Raw genomic sequence first — 16,932 nt, forward strand, 5'->3', positions numbered from 1 at the left:
TTGCTTGCGGATGCTTGCGATTTTCACGCAACCCCATTCACTTCTATAGGGCCTGCGTTGCGTGAAAAACGCAGAATATAAAGGCATGCTGTGATTTTCACGCAACGCACAAGTGATGCGTGAAAATCACCGCTCATCTGAACAGCCCCATTGAAATGAATGGGTCGGGATTCAGTGCGGGTGCAATACGTTCACCTACCGCATTGCACCCGCGCGGAAATCTCGCCTGTGTGAACGCAGCCTTAGACAGCTCTTTGGTCTTGGCCATGGTGGAGAGGTTGGAGTGTTGATTGAGTGTGTGGACAGGTGTCTTTTATACAGGTAAGGAGTTCAAGCAGGTGCAATTATTACAGGTAATGAGTGCAGAGTAGGAGGGTTTCTTAAAGAAAAACAGGCCTGTGAGAGCCAGAATTCTTGCTGGTTGGTAGGTGATCAAACACCAGTACTTATTTCATGCAATAAAATGCTAATTAAATTATTTAAAAATCGTACAATGTGATTTTTTGGATTTTTTGGGTAGATTCTGTCTCTCGCAGTTGAAGTGTACGATAAAACTGACAGACCTCTCCATTCTTTGTAGGTGGGAAAACTTGCAACATTACCAGTATATCAAATACTTATTTTCCCCACTGAGAACATGGAATAGATGCTCCAGAATTTTTGCTATATGGGGGATGCAAGAAGTCTCTAAAACATACATGTCAGGAGGGGCGACAGGTCCTCTTGGACAATGTACTTCTGCTTACCTTTAAGGAATCTGGAGAAAGCATTTCCAAATCTGGAAGATGTTCCATCACTTCTTGGTAGATTTCTTTGGCGTCTAATGAATTAAAGAACTAAACCGGACAAGATAAAAAAAAGGGCATCGATACATAGACATATCCAGCAGTTCTGACAAAATCAGAGCAATGAAATTATTCTCACCAGAACGCCGTTTTTCTCTCTGTCAGATAGACTGGCTCCAGGCGGGAAGTAAGCCGTGGTGCTTGTGGCGATTTCCAGATGGTCACAGAGGTCAGCTTGAGTGGTACAGTCCATCCACCCCACACTTACCAGTCCATCCTAGATCACAAGAAACAGCGGGGAAATAAAAACGTGATCAGCAAATACAAGTAAGGCCATTGGCGGAATTTATCATGACTTTTGAAGTCAGTTCTGCTTGTGTCTTCAGTGGCGTACATTGCGCCAAATATGGTTAATGAATATGATAAATGTGCCACTTCTTTAAAAGGGTTTATCCAAGGCCTATAACATCCCCCTCACATAGATCGTACCTACCTCGCTCCCGCATCACTTCTATGGCCCGCACCGCCTCCGCGAATCCGTCGGGGGGCAGCCAATAGCAATGGGAACGAGACTTCCTAGCATTGCGGGTGATGCTAGGGAGGCTCGTTCCCGTCGGGGACTGCTGTTGGCTAAACACCCCATTGTCGCAAGCAGCCGTGCAGGCATCAGAAGCGACGCGGATGCTGGGGAGCAAGCCAAGTACTATCTGTGTGAGGGGCGCGGGCATATGGGGGAACATTATAGGCCTTCGATAACCCCTTTAAATTCTCACCGTACTTTCAAAAAACTCTGTCACTGTGACATATCAAAAGTTTTGATAGTGGGGGTTTGAGTGCAGAGACCCCCACTGATTGCTAGAACATGGGGAGAGAGGCGCGTGCTTATCATGCTCGCTCTCTTTGCTGCAGGAGATATAAATCGAGATGAATCCATAGACTTTCTATTGAGTCAATCTCACTTCCATCTCCTGTAATGAGGAGAGAGAGTGCAATGTGTGAGTGCTTCTCTCTCCCTCGTTCTCAGCATTCAGCCCTCCACCCATCAAAAACTTTATGTCACTATGACCTTTTGCAGTAGCTTTCCACACTGATAGGATATCCCTCTAACAGGGCACATGGAAAGTGTAGTCCAAGACAGCCCCTTCACAGTGGCTCAGTGGTTAGCAGTGGGGTCTTGCTGCGCTGGGGTCCTGGGTTCGAAAGTCAACCAAGGAAAACATCCGCATAGTATTTTTCTCCTTGTGCTTTTTATATAAAAAAATATAAAAATAGGCCGATAGCTACCAATTATTTTACAGCTTTCATTTTCCAATGGGATCCTGAGAAATGAGAGCTGGAACCTGATTGGTTGCGACCTGTAACCACTTCATTTTTTCATTAAACTTTCCCATTCATTGATATTCCACATCACCCAAAGAGTTTTAAAAAAACTAGTTGATATAATAACTTTGGACAGGTCCAAAGATTGAAATGGACGAGAAAAAAATAAAAGATGATCAGCGGGGGTATGACACCGCACATCCACGCTGATCAGCTCTTCTGCATCGGCTCCAGAGTCAGAACTACACAGGCCGCTCACTGTGCAGTGGACGGAGCTGGTTACTGCAGCGCTGCTTCCACTGAAGTGAACAGGAGTCTCTCTGCAGTAACCAACTCTGTCCACTAAACAATGGACTTGGCTATGAAGTTCTGATGCTGGAGCGACTGCAGAACAGTTGATCACTACAGGTTTGGGGTTTTGGATCCTCACCATTCAGATACTGACTGATAACCCTGAGGAGAGACCATCAATATAAAACTACTGGAAAAGCCCTTTAGGTGGAAATTGTATACACTGCTTAGCACAGCAGAAAAACCCTTTTCTTTCAGATTTTTATATTAAACATTTTTAAAAATGTCTAAATCACTTACGAGCATGCCAGCAAGTTTTAACCGCGTCTGTGTGGACAGGCAGTCTGGAATAAAAGTAAAGAGACTTGGTAAAATGCAGGATACTTTATGGACGATCAAGTTATGTGAAAACCTTACTGAAATTATCATGAACTGACACAAATACACTGGCACATGTATTAACGGCACCTGCTACTATATATGCTTATGCTCAAATCAATGATCACATTAGCAACCAACATGGATTCCAGAAGAGCGCCTAACCTGAGCTTTTTGTCTCACCAAGTCTTCAAAAACAGTGTCACGGTCCCTCCCATGACAGAGGTGAGAAGATCTGAGAGACAGGCGGCACATGAGGATATCTGACAGTCTCTCTGTTTTCATCTTGCAGTGTTGTTGTTTGGTAATGACCACACCTCTTGTCAGGTGCAGCTTGTGATCATTACCGAGGCTCTATTTAGTTCTGACTCACACTGCTTACCCTCCGGTTGATATTTCCTGCTGGAGTTGGTTGAGATGGAGTGTTATTCCTTTGGATCTCCTGCTCCTCCATTCTTCTTTAAGCTAAGTGCATTTTGTTGTTCACTTGCGTTTGTTGTTTTCTAGGCCTCAGAGAGACGCTGGTTCCTTCATCTTGGAAGGAACCAGTAGTCTCATTCCCTGCCACCACTCCGAGGGATTTCGGGATTTCCAGGTTCCCCAGGGCTAAGGTTACGGTGTATGAGTATTTCCACTTTCAGGGTCTACGCATATTGGCAGGAGTCAGGGAGAGGTCTAGGGATTTCTAGGAGGTCACCATCCCTCTCCCTTAGCTTTGAGGCCTAGACTCCGGTCTATTTCCTTCTATGAGTTATCTGGTGTTTTATTTCCCCCCCCCCCCCCCCATTACCCGTGACACACTGACTTGCTACTAGTCCATTACTGAAAGCTCCAATTTGTGGAAATGCTGCAAGAAATCCATTTCCAAATGCAATTCCCACTTTTATATATTCCCATGTAAGATACTTCTCAATCCCAAGCTCAACCAGTAGCCCATCTTCCGCCTCTCTACATTTCCTGAGTCCTTGGAAACGATGACCATCATACTGGACTTCGGGTAACTTGCGTTATTCCCCTGTGTGTACTGGCCAACAATACACTAGAGAAGAAGCTGGCTAGACATAGTCTTGCTTCTGATAGGTCATCAATATCAGTTCGGTTGGGGGGTCTGAATCCTTGCACCCATGTCAATCAGCTGTTTGGAGGGGCTGGGGGACTCTTTAATGTTTACCTGCACTTTGTAATGGGAACGCAGTGTAATTAAAGCTTCCTCTGCCATTCACTTGATGGAACAGTAGGCACTAAACGGGTATTCTGGTTAGAAAAAGTTATCCCCTATCCACAGGATAGGAAATAACTATTAGATCGGTGGGGTCCTGCTACTGGGACCCCCACTGACAAAAGGTTCCTTAATATGGGCAAGAATCCATTCATTCTGAAGAGTGCCTGCTCGTCAGACAAAGCTGCAATTACAAGTAGCAATCACCTCCGCTGCATGGGGATAAGGAATCATTGCTGTGATCACTCATCCCCATACAGAATAATTGTGTCGGGCCAGCAGGTCTCTCTTTAGGCAGCACTACCTGCCGTCCAGAAACAATGAGCAGGCAAAGATCTGCGCTAAAATTTACTAGAGTTTCAGGCCATGTAGCCTATGACCTCTTGCTAAGCTGAACACACTGTTTTCAAAAAGTGGTGAACATAGTGTAAAATGAAAGACAAAAAAAGTAAAAACATTTTTGTGACTTTTTCCTGCCACAATTCTGACTCTCAAACCATAATAAACTCCCCCCATCACACTGAGACACACTAATCATCCTGAGCATTGCTATTACATCAAATGCTATAACCAGGGAAACAGAGAACGCTATTACTGCTGCATACTGTGTGATATGATAACCTTACCTCCAGTGTCAGCACAGAATGTAATTAGCCAGCCAACTCCTGATGCAAAGGAATTCTCTACCAAGTTTTTGAAATTACCTAATCATAAAAGATAAACACAAAAAGAAATTCTTAAACACCTTTGCAGTATTAATATTTACACAGTAGCAGGAAAAAACTGTGCCTTAAGCAAGGGGTATTCTCATGTTAGGCTAGCTTCACACTAATGCTTAGTATCCGGCAGGCTGTTCCGGCAACCCAGCAAATATGGCGAGAATTGGCCAGAAGAAAACAGCTCGGCATCTTTGCCAGGTTGTGGCCGGATCTCTGCCAGTTCCCATTATAGTTAATGAGGCCGGACGGTGGTGTTTAAGATTCAGGCAGTGCTGGAATGCAGAGAGATACAGCCAGCCGGATACTAAGCACTAGTGTGAAACTAGCCTTAGTCATCCATGGCACTCCACAGGATGTGTCATAAATGCCCAATACATACGAGTACCACCTCTGGAAACTGCACCTCTCTCAAGAATGGGAGGTCCCCGTCCAGGCAGTCGCATCTCAGCTGCATAGATGCAATTAGGAACAGTGTAATATCACCGTCAACATGAAACATTACACCCTTACCTGCCCATAACTCTGTTACAGTACTTGAAACATACTTCATGGCAAAATGTACCAAATTCTCATTTGATCGGTCCCCAAAGTACTTGACTGGATTCTGTAAAAGACATGAAAATAGCAAACACTGAAAATAAGTGTATGTAATAAATATATATATTATATATATAGTAAATAGGTACTGAGCAGTCAGTGTTAAATTAAATCTTAATAAAAAAAATCTATTATACTAATACACTGATTTCTGGAACTAAGTGAGAACTTTGAACAAATTTTACACACATTTTTGAAATTCCAGCATGGAAATAAAGTTTAAAGGCTATGTACACGTTTGGGGTCATTTTCTTTTTTTATAATTGCATTTTACTCATTTTGGGCTAAAAATCATTTTTTCAATTGGTCTTTATTAAAAATATTGAGGCATTCTGTCACAAAGGGTTAACAGTTTTTCTAGCTGTGTGAATCCTTTGTGCCAGTCTTTTAATGAACCTCATCTCTAAATTACTAAAAAGGTCATAAACACTTATTTAAGTCACATTCTTATAAGATAAGAGCTGAGCTATAATGAGTGTTTATAATGTCATAGAGCAAAGGTAAGAAACAGGCGAGTTGCCCGACTGAACCGAGAGAAAAAGTCAGATCCTGCTACTAGAGAAACTCAAGGCTGCACAAAGACAGTGGTCCAAAGTTTTTAATAAAGACCAATTGAAAAAAAAACGAGATTTTTGTATAACTTACCAGTAAAATCTCTTTCTCGCTCTTTCCTTGGGGGACACAGAAGACCTTGGTATAGCTCATCTCCATAGGAGGCGTGACACTAAGTGAAGACTGTTAAGCCCCTCCTCCACAGCTATACCCTCAGCCTGGAGAGAGAGACTGCCAGTTGCGTGTCCAAGCAGTGAGAAAAGGCAAAGTCCAACAAGGAACCAACAAGCCAACTACCCAACGGGTAACACAAACTCGGAAACCGTGTAGAGAAAAACAATGAATGGGTGGGTGCTGTGTCCCCCAAGGAAAGAGCGAGAAAGAGATTTTACTGGTAAGTTATACAAAAATCTCGTTTTCTCGCCCAGTTTCCTTGGGGGACACAGAAGACCTTGGGACGTTCAAAAGCAGTCCAAAAGGGGAGGGACCACAGCTCCAAGGCGAAGCACCCGAAGGCATCAAGGAACCTCCGCCTGCGGACCCAGGTGGACCAAGGCAGCATACGCCGAAGCCAGAGTATGCACCCTGTAGAACTCTGTAAAGCGTGCACGGAAGACCTGTGGCCGCCCTGCTCAAATGCATGGCCGAAGCCCAATGTCTCCGGCCCAGGAGGCACCGATCGCTCTGGTGAAATGAACGGCGACAGCAAAGGCAGAATTCTGCCCTCGGTGCGGTAACCTCAGCAATAGCCAATCTGATAAGGCGGAGGAAAACCACCCTGGAGTCCGTCAACTCTAAGTGCGGACCTCCAGGAAACCCAAGAGACCAAACGTCGACAAGAGTCGGAGATCTCCAAGTAAAACCGGCAAGGCCCAAACAACGTCCAAAATCGGTGAAGTGTTGAAGCGAAAGGCAAACACCACCTTCAGAAGGAAGGAACGGGATGTAGAACAGCCCTGCCCTGGGAAAAGACATAAGGCTCAGAACAAAAAGGGGCCATTCAGGCACCAGTCAGAGACACGACTGATACGGAAACACAACCGTACAGGACAGACGGGGTAGAGAGAACTTCTGTAACGGCTCCAAGGACAAGATTGGAGCACCGAGAGCTCAGTATGAAGTTCCCAGGGCGATACCGAAGGACAGTACAGAGGAACCAAAGAGCCATTTCGAGTAAGAAGGTCTTGACAGGCCCAGAGGGCCGGGGAACGCTGGAAGAGGAAGAACAGCGCTGACACTTGACACCTCAAGTAAAGGAATTCCAGTCCCAGGTCCAGGCCGGACTGGAAAAAAAGACAGAACCATGGGGAGAGAAAAGGTCAGAGTGGGGAATGCACAGCTTCCCACAGAACCCCAGACAAAAGAACCATAAGTCTTACGACAGATCCTGGACGAAATACAGCCAGGAGCGGACAGTAGCAAACCCGCTGGAGTCGCCTGGCAAGCGGGCGAAAAAAACCAATGTGATCAGGCGCAGACCAGTAACACGGGCAGAAGTCGACAAAACTGGTCCCGTCGGCCCCCGGGCAACGTTGTCCCGTATCCACCCTAGCGGGGGAGTAGAAGGACAGACTGAAAGGAACCAAAGGGCCCGCCCAGCATCCGCCAGATGCCAGGACAAGACAGGCTAAAGTCCATGCTGATGTAGCCATGTTCTACAGTCCCGGTGTGAGAGATCAAAGGACAATCTGGACCGAAAGGTAGTCCCCCCAAGTTACCGAGAAGGTAAGTCTACAGCAGGACCATTGACTTAGCATGGACCACGCAATCTGCACTCAGCGGGAGGACAGAACGCGGTAGACTCGGTAAATAGGCACAGCTAATACAGCCAGTGTGGACAAGGGAGACAGTACGAGGCCAAAAGGAACACCGGAACCATCCACATGAACAACCATGCTCTCCCCAGAGGGGAGGACAGTGAAGGAACAGCCTCTGAAGTCTGGCGGGACAGAAGCCACATCGGAGTGATCTGTACCGAGCGGGAGCCAAACAGAGCCGGCGAGATAAGGTAGTCGAGACAGAGGCCGGCATAACACCCTCCAATCGAAAGGAGGAGTGGGCAACAGGGAAGCCATAGGACAGCTCAAAAGCAGAACCCTGCTACACTGTGAGATGCCCGGTTCACCGCCTCGCAGAAGGCGAATACCCTGAGAACCCAAGGTGGAAGTCCTCCGGACCTGGGTAATCGAGCACCCAAGAGAATTTGGGTGACTTTCCCCGAGAAAAGCGGCCCGCACCTGGTAGCAGATCAGACTGAAGCGTAGAGGCGCCAAGAGGAAGGACTCATACCACACTACATCCGAAGAGGAGGAAATTGCAGCAGGCAAGGGAACCGCAGTCCTGCCAGAGCCAACGAAGAATTCGAGGGGCGCTCCAGACAACAGCACTCCCGACCATGTGACCACTAACGCAGGGAAGCAATACCGCGGAAGGACGAATGGGCACGCATCTAGGAACCACGAACACTCCCTGGAATAAAGGGCCAACTAAATGAATGAGTACCACCCAGCTCCGTGCAGCAGAGAGCAAGTAGAGCCCGTCCGGGTCAGGTGGACAGAATGAACTCCTTAGAGACGAGTGCAAGGCTTGCGGCCAGCATCGTATCCCAAGAAAACAAAAGTATGCCGCAGGAAGCAGGTGAGGCATACGTACGAGCAGCCCGTAAGCAGTGAGAAGGCCAACCCACCTACAGGAGGAGAAGGCATAAACGGCCCAAACAACGCACAAGAACGTTCGCTCACTGCAAAAAGGTTAATTCAGCGAAAAAGGGGGCTCGCCACAGAGTGCCACAGCATGTACGGAATTGCAAAGTGCAACCTGAAAGGGAGTTATGCACAAGCCTAGTATAGCATGCGATGGAACGCAAGCAGTCCGCCCCGAAAGGGGGGAAATTGTATCTGGCAAACTGCAGTCTGCAAGAGTGCAAAGGCCGGTCCCAAAAGGGAGTGATGCCTAAGGCCGTACCTACTTCAGAGAAGCAGGACATACCCTATAATCCAGCAGGAGGTCCACCTAGTGAAAGGGGAACATGCACAGGGTTATCCTAGCATTAAGTGAGTGTGCAATAATACACCCAACACTGATTTAGCGAGAGTGCTACTACTCTGCCAATGAAGGGGGACATGTACAAGTCCAGTACAGCCATACAAGGACAGCCGTGAATCTCATGAGCGTGCCAAATTCTGCCCATGGAACAAGGGGTGGTCACGCACAAGTCCAGCACCATATCCAATGGGAGTGCAAGCGTTCCACCCATGTTAGAGGGCCATGCTCATGGCCAGCAAGGTATCCGGTGAGAGTGTAGCATGCCGCCCAGAAAAAAGGGGGGGTAATGCACATGGCCAGCATCTCATCCAGGGAGAGTGCGTGCACCCGCCATGTATGGAAGTCATACACATGGCCAGCAACGTACTGGTGAGAGACAAACACAGTCAGTGAGAATGTGTGTATGTCACCTGAGGAAGGAAGGCATGCCCATGGCAGGCAGAGAATCCAGCGAGAGTACGTACACCGCCCACGGAAGAGGGGTCATGCATATGGCTGACAGCGGATCCTGCGAGAGTGCAAGCACCCCGCCATGTATGGGGTACTTACACATGGCCAGCAACGTACCTGCGAGAAAACAACCACAGACAGAGGGATGTATTTATGCTGCCTGAATCATGCCTATGGCCGGCAGCGGAACCAGTGAGAGTGCAGCATAGTAACATAGTACATAAGTTCATCATAGCCCATCAGAGAGAGTGCAGCGTTCCGCCTATGGAAGGGGGTCGTGCACATAGCCAGTACCGAATCCGGTGAGAGTGCAGTATTCCGCCTAAAAAGGGGGGTCATGCACACGATCGGCAACAGATCCAGTGAGAGTGTAGCGTTCCGCCTAAGAAGGGGGTCACGCACATGGCCGACAGCGAATCCAGTGAGAGCGCTGCGTTCCGCCCATGGAAGGGGGTCACGCACATGGCCGGCAGTGAATCCAGTGAGAGTGCAGCATTCCGCTTAGAGAAGGGGGTCGTGCACATGGCCGGCAGCAAATCCATAGAGAGTGCAGCATTCCGCCTAGGAAGGGGGTCATGCACATGGCCAGCACCGTATCCGGTGAAGGTGCAGCATTCCGCCTAAAAGGGGGTCATGCACATGGCCAGCCGGCAGCCAGGGAGAGTGCAGTATCCCGCCTAGGAGGGGGGGGATGCACATGGCAGGCACCATAACTGGAGAGATGATGAATGCTGCCAACGGAAGGGCCGCATGCACTTGGCCAGCGCCGTATCCTGGAAGAGGGCAGGAAAACTGCCTAAAAGGGGAAATGCCCTAGCACCGACGCAGGTTGGGAGCGCAACACTATGCCGCCTGTGGAAAGAGGGCATGCAGACATGCAGCACTACTGATGAGGCTGCAGCGTCCTGCGCAGTCCAATAGAAATATATATATATATATATATTTTTTTTTTTTTTTTTTTTTTTTTAAAACACAGCCTCTCTGAGGCTAAAGGGGGCCACCATATAGTGGCACAGATAGTCAGGAAAAAGGGGGGGGCCAGCCATACAGGCCCATTGGGAGCCGGCCTGTACCCAAAAGGGTTAACATGGATCCGGCCTGGAGGGCGGCGCTGCGATCCCCTGGGGGCGGAGGAACCTCCCGGCGGGAAAAATTCGCGCCTGGAGAAGTTCCCGCCCCCTCCACCAGAGGCCGGAATTTTGCGGCCTAGCAGGCCGTGGTCTAAATTTGCGGCGCCCGGCATGTACCGCCGGAACCTGAGGCGGAGTGGCGCATCAAACCGGCCGCGGGTGCCCACCCCGCGGGCCGGTCGGAATTGCGGCCCAGCAGGCCGCGAAGCCTGGGCCACAATTTGCGGAGCCCCACCGACCGGCACCGACGGTCGGCCGGGGCCTGCTGAAGTCAAGCCCAAAGCCGGCCGCGGGAGCCCACCCCGCCGGCCGGAATGGCGGCTTGCCGGCCGCGGGAGCCCACCCCGCCGGCCGGAAGAGTCAGGGGCCCGGAATAGCGGCTTGCCGGCCGCGGGAGCCCACCCCGCCGGCCGGAAGAGTCAGGGGCCCGGAATGGCGGCTTGCCGGCCGCGGGAGCCCACCCCGCCGGCCGGAAGAGTCAGGGGCTCGGAATGGCGGCTTGCCGGCCGCGGGAGCCCACCCCGCCGGCCGGAAGAGTCAGGGACCCGGAATGGCGGCCTAGCAGGCCGCGGAGCCTGGGCTAAGATTTTTGCGGCGCCCGGTCGCACCAGAGTACCAATGTCGGCCGGAGGCGAGGCCTCACTCCACAGCCGTCAGGCAGGCCTTGAGCAACACTCCGGTAGGAGATGGGGGGGGACCCAGAGACCGGGTGCCTGTGGTAGAAATAAACTATGTTGCCGCTTCTGTAGCTGGCTGTGGAGACAGCCACTGGCTGCATGTCTATGGGAGCCAGGCAGGGGGGGGGGGGGGTAAGGCAGAAGGAGATTGCCGCTCTGCAGGTGCCAGCATAGATCCAGCAGGGGACTAGAGGCCCAGTATGGGGGTCAGGCACGCAGGAGACCGGGGGGGACGGGGACGTAGGGCTGGTGAAGCCTCTCTCTTACCACAGCCGTCTTCACCCTCGGTCCATTCCAGCAGGGTCGCCCCTTCAGCTACTGGCACCGTAGTGGCAGGACGCTGGAAGAGGGACTTGGCGTGCGGGCGACCCTTGGGCTGGCGGGATGCAGGGGAGCTAGGCTGCCCTGGTCCACCTTGCCTTCTGTGGGGGAGGCAGCAGTGCGGGTGACCGGCACTGGCGCAGCTCAACCCCGGGAGAACAGAGAGGTCTAGTGCGACTCTGTTATCCCTGATGATCTGGAACAAAAAGAAAATAAAAAAGTAAAAATCTAAAATTTAAACAAGGAGAATACAGCCCTGCAGAGCAGGGAGTGTCTTGCCTCCTTGGACACTAAGCAAAAAACTGGCAGTCTCTCTCTCCAGGCTGAGGGTATAGCTGTGGAGGAGGGGCTTAACAGCTTTCACTTAGTGTCACGCCTCCTAGGGAGATGAGCTATACCAAGGTCTTCTGTGTCCCCCAAGGAAACTGGGCGAGAAAAAAGATTTTTAGCTCAAGATGAGTACAATGCAATAATAATAAAATAAAAAAAAGCCCCAAAGGTGTACATAGCCTTTAAATGTAATTGTAGTTGCCAAGCTTTAGGATGGTTCTCCATTAATCCCATTTTTCTGACTCACCATTCCAGCTCTGAAAATATAGAGACTTGGATAACTGTTGATTCCTTGGCTCCTGCAAAGCATTCTTTCATCCCTGCAATTGACTGCTCCAATACGTATAAGTCCATCCATTTCTTTAGCAAACTCTCGCCACTACAAAATAAAACCATAAAAAAAGTAACTAAGTGGTTTCAAGAAGTTAGCAAACACAAAAGTGATAAAAAGCACAAGGGGAAAAAAAAAAAAAATTATAAGAGTATAAGGATATTATTAAATTTGACTTACTGTCGGTGCAAGATCATGACAGTGTGAACAGCCAGGAGAATAGAAGTTAACGAACCATACTTCTCCGGAGCTTACAGCGCCATCTTTAGAATAAAAAGAGAAAACAATGGCATGCATGGATAACACCAGGGAGTATTTCTCAATAATGCACGAATAATAATACATTCTTAAAGGGGTTGTCTGGGTTCCGAGCTGAACCCAGAAATATCCCCATTTTCACCCAGTCAGCCCTCTTGATATGAGAATCGGAGCATTTCATACTCCGATGCTCTCCTTTGCCCTGCGCTAAATCACGCAGGGCAAAGGGTTTTTATGGAGATCCGTTGATGTACCGGCACTGATGGGCGGGCCTTAGCACTGCCTAGCTAAAGTCTGCCCATCAGTGCCTGCGACGTCACCGGAAACACTGCTAGGTGGAAGCCTCCGCCTATTAGTGTGCCATTGTAAATAGCCCTTGCCCTGCGCAATCCAGCGCAGGTCAAGGGAGAGCATCGGAGCATGAAATGCTCCGATGCTTATGTCAGAGGGGTGAAAATGGGGATACTCAGAGCTGAACCCGGAAAAACACTTTAATAGATAATTGTTGTTTCATTCTAACATTAACTAGAGTTCGGATAACATTTTGGGGAAGAGCAATGTTAAATAATCAAAACTGGAAAACAGAATTTTCATTTTTTTTATACCTTGCGATTTGTAGCATCAAATAAAAAAAGAGAAGATGCAATATCCCCCGGCATGTCTTTTTTCAGCAAATAGTGGCATTTCCCATACAGTAAATCTGGAGCCTTTTGTCACTGACATTTGTAACATTTAGGCTAGGTTCACATCTGAAGCAGAGGTTCCGGCAGGAGCCTCTGTCACAGATTCCAGCAAAAAAACAAACAAAAAAAACGGATGAATGAAATACCCCATTATAGTGAATGGGATCGGTCAGGCTCTGGCAGTGTCCAGTATATGCCAGATCCAGGGATTCTGGTATTCACTTTCGATGCTGGAACAGAATACTGGAGAAAAAGCTCCAATATGCATGTATATTTTTCCTTTCTTATCAATTTTTTTCCTAACTCTTATAAGACATTAGGACTATTCAAAATAGTCAAAGCAAAAAAAGGAGAAAAAAAAAATATTGTACGTTTGCATATTTTACACACACAAAGTCCGCTATACTACTGCTAAAATAAACAGATTTTTTTTTTTTTTTTTATGGACAAAAAAAAATAAATGGAAAAATGTGTGCGTATTTTTCATCCTGAAGTGATCAGAATTTTTTGTGGATCCTATGGGGTCATGAGAAATCAGTATTTTTTTGGTGGACCCGCATGGCAATTCTGCAAATTTTTAAATGTGTCCTATTCTTGTTCAAATAGTCCTTTCTATTGATGGGAGTGAGAAAAATGTGGAACGCACAAGGAAGGTAGTTTTGCGGATCCATTGCACTCCAAATGGCCGTGATCATTAAAGGGTATATCCACAGGATAGGGGGGATAACAGATCAGTGGGGGTGCTACCTCTAGGACCTCAACCGATCACAAGAACAGTGGCTCTGAACCCTGCAGAGCCTCCTGGAATGGACGGTGTAGCTAGTCGAAAATGCGCGCTGCCGTTCCATTCATTTCTATAGGAATGCCAGAGATCGCCAAATACAGTGCTCGGATATATCTGGCGCTCCCATAGAAATTAATAGAGTGGCAGAGCGTTTGTCTTACCAGTCGCTATGTCCATTTCAGGGGGACTCCACGGATAGGGGATAACTTGTTATACAGTATCTCACAAAAGTAAGTACACCCCTCACATTTTTGTCAATATTTTATTCTATCTTTATATGAGACAACACTGAAGATCTGACACTTTGCTACAATGTAAAGTAGTCAGTGTACAGCTTGTATAACAGTGTAAATTTGTTGTGCCCTCAAAATACACATAGGCATTAATGTCTAAAACAATGGCAACAAAAGTGAGTACACCCCTAAGTGAAAATGGCCAAAATCTGCCCACAGTGTCAATATTTTGTGTGGCCACCATTATTTTCCAGCACTGCCTTAACTCTTGGACATGGAGTTCACTAGAGCTTCACAGGTCGCCACTGAAATCCTCGTCCACTCCTTCATGATGACATCACAGAGCTGGTGGATGTCAGAGGCCTTGCACTTCTCCCCCTTCTGTTTGAGGATGCCCCACACATGCTCAGTAGGGTTTAGGTCTGGAGACATGCTTGGCCAGTCCAGCACCTTTACCCTCAGTTTCTTTAGCAAGGCAGTGGATGTCTTGGAGGTGTGTTTGGGGTCGTTATCATGTTGGAATACTTCCCTGCGGCCCAGTTTCTGAAGGGAGGGGATCATGCTCTGCTTCAGTATGTCACAGTACATGATGGCATCCATGGTTCCCTCAACGAATTGTATTTCCCCACAGCCGGCAGCACTCATGTATGCACCGTGACACTCTCACCACCGTTCTTGACTGTAGGCAAGACACAATTGTCTTTGTACTTCTAACCTGGTTGCCGCCACACACGCTTGACACCATCTGAACCAAATAAGGTTATCTTGGTCTCATTAGACTACAGAACATGGTTCCAGTAATCATGTTCTTAGGCTGCATTCACACTTCCAAATTGCAGGTCCGCAACACACCAGCCCGGCACCCCCATAGAAATGCCTATTCTTGTCCGCAAGTTGCGGACAAGAATAGGACATGCTCTATCTTTTTGCGGAGCTGCGGACCCAAAGATCGGGGCCGCGCACCGCAAATGCGGCTAGCACACTGTCCGCATCCATTCCGTCCACATAGAGAATGAATGGGTCCGCACCCGTTCCGCAAAATTGCAGAACGGATGCGGACCCATTTTGCGGACGTGTGAATGGAGCCTTAGTCTGCTTGTCTTCAGTAAACAGTTTGCGGGCTCTCTCGTGCATCATCTTCCTTCTGGGACGACAGCCATGCAGACCAATTTGATGCAGTGTGCGGCATATGGTCTGAGCACTGACCATCTGGCCCCCCACCCCTTTGACCTCTGCAGCAATGCTGGCAGCACTCCTACCTCTATTTTGAAAAGACAACCTATGGATATGATGCTGAGCACGTGCACTCAACTTCTTTGGTCGACCATAGACAGGCCTGTTCTGAGTGGAACCTGTCTTGTTAAACCGCTGTATGGTCTTGGCCACCATGCTGCAGCTCAGTTTCTGGGTGTTGGCAATCTTCTTATAGCCTAGGCCATCTTTATATAGAGCAACAATTCTTTTTTTCAGATCCTCAGAGAGTTCTTTGCCATGAGGTGCCATGTTGAGTGTGAGAGCAATAACACCAAATTTAACACACCTGCCCCCTATTCATGCCTGAGACCTTGTAACACTAACAAGTCACATGACACCAGGGAGGTAAAATGGCTAATTGGGCACAATTTGGCCATTTTCACTTAGGGGTGTACTCACTTTTGTTGCCAGTGGTTTAGACATTAATGGCTGTGTGTTGAGTTACTTTGAGGGCACACCCAATGTACACTGTTATACAAGCTGTACACTGATTACTTTACATTGTATCAAAGTGTCAGATTTTCAGTGTTGTCCCAAGAAAAGATATAATAAAATATTTTCAAAAATGTGAGGGGTGTGCTTACTTTTGTGAGATACTGTAACTGGAATACACCTTTAAGTCTAAATGTTGTAACATATTTAACCACTAGAGGGGGCTGCTGATGGGGCATTCAAATGAATGGGAGCTGAGCTGCCGCAACCCAGCATGGCCACTACAAAGTGGACAGAAGGGCTGCTTTCGGGTCCGTCCTCTGTTATTTCCGGCACCTGTTGAGAACTGCTGATTGGTGGGGATGCCAGGTTTTGGACCTACACCAATCCAATATTGAGGACATATCCTAAAACTAGGTCATCAATATCTAAAATCTATACAAGTCCTCTAAGAGCCACCTCTCGGATCCCTAGCTATCGGGAGAACAGTGGTATGGTGAACCTGTTTCACCGATTCCCGCGTACGTCACTACTCATACAGCATAGTGGAGATGTAGCAAAGTGTGTGCACAGTCCTCTGGATCGGGGTCTATGAAAGTTATAGAAATAGCCAATCAAGAAGCTCTCATGAACAATTCAGGTTACGAAATTCTTTATCACAGCTCATAAGGTAAAGTCGTTTTTTAAATGTTAAAACTTTATTGTCCTAGGCACTGGTGGGTTACCTATTCCAGGGCCACACTGATAGGACCTCGGCATACCAAAACATTTTAAAATTGGGATTATATTTTTTTTGTTTCCTATAAGTCTGAGTGACCACAGAAGCAAAGCATAAAAATAGGTAGAAATACACTAAAATACTTACCAAATTCAGTTTTATCCAAAGTGTAAATTTGAGGGTCATCATCATAAATACCTTAAATCAAGATTAAAAAAAGATATATATATTAGTTATAAGAAGCGTTCTTTATGTTTCCATCCATGGGTGGCTTGTGAAAGCTCGGACAGGTCTCATATGCTATCTATACCATCCGAACAACATATAAAAGGGGAGATCCTGAAGCTCGGAGAAAGAAAAAAAAAAGTTTAAACGATTTGGGTCCTACTGCAAAATGTATGAACTCGCCAGACTGCGACGGTCAC

At 47.8% G+C, this 16,932-nt stretch overlaps 1 protein-coding gene across 2 annotated transcripts in view; it reads right to left on the minus strand.

Moving 5' to 3' along the window:
- Positions 1 to 16,932, minus strand: part of DNAJC10 (DnaJ heat shock protein family (Hsp40) member C10) — a 48,150-nt gene that overhangs the window by 16,069 nt on the left and 15,149 nt on the right. For both annotated transcript variants that reach the window (XM_040440082.1, XM_040440084.1), the window contains exons 4-11: positions 16,655 to 16,705; positions 12,326 to 12,408; positions 12,062 to 12,193; positions 5,223 to 5,316; positions 4,620 to 4,697; positions 2,697 to 2,740; positions 925 to 1,062; positions 747 to 836 (exon numbers count right to left, since the gene is read on the minus strand). In XM_040440082.1, the coding sequence (XP_040296016.1) occupies positions 747 to 836; positions 925 to 1,062; positions 2,697 to 2,740; positions 4,620 to 4,697; positions 5,223 to 5,316; positions 12,062 to 12,193; positions 12,326 to 12,408; positions 16,655 to 16,705 (710 nt within the window). The remainder of the gene's footprint in view (positions 1 to 746; positions 837 to 924; positions 1,063 to 2,696; positions 2,741 to 4,619; positions 4,698 to 5,222; positions 5,317 to 12,061; positions 12,194 to 12,325; positions 12,409 to 16,654; positions 16,706 to 16,932) is intronic.

The sequence above is a fragment of the Bufo bufo genome, chromosome 7 (genome assembly GCF_905171765.1).
Source record: "Bufo bufo chromosome 7, aBufBuf1.1, whole genome shotgun sequence".
Classification (NCBI taxonomy): Eukaryota; Metazoa; Chordata; class Amphibia; order Anura; family Bufonidae; genus Bufo; species Bufo bufo.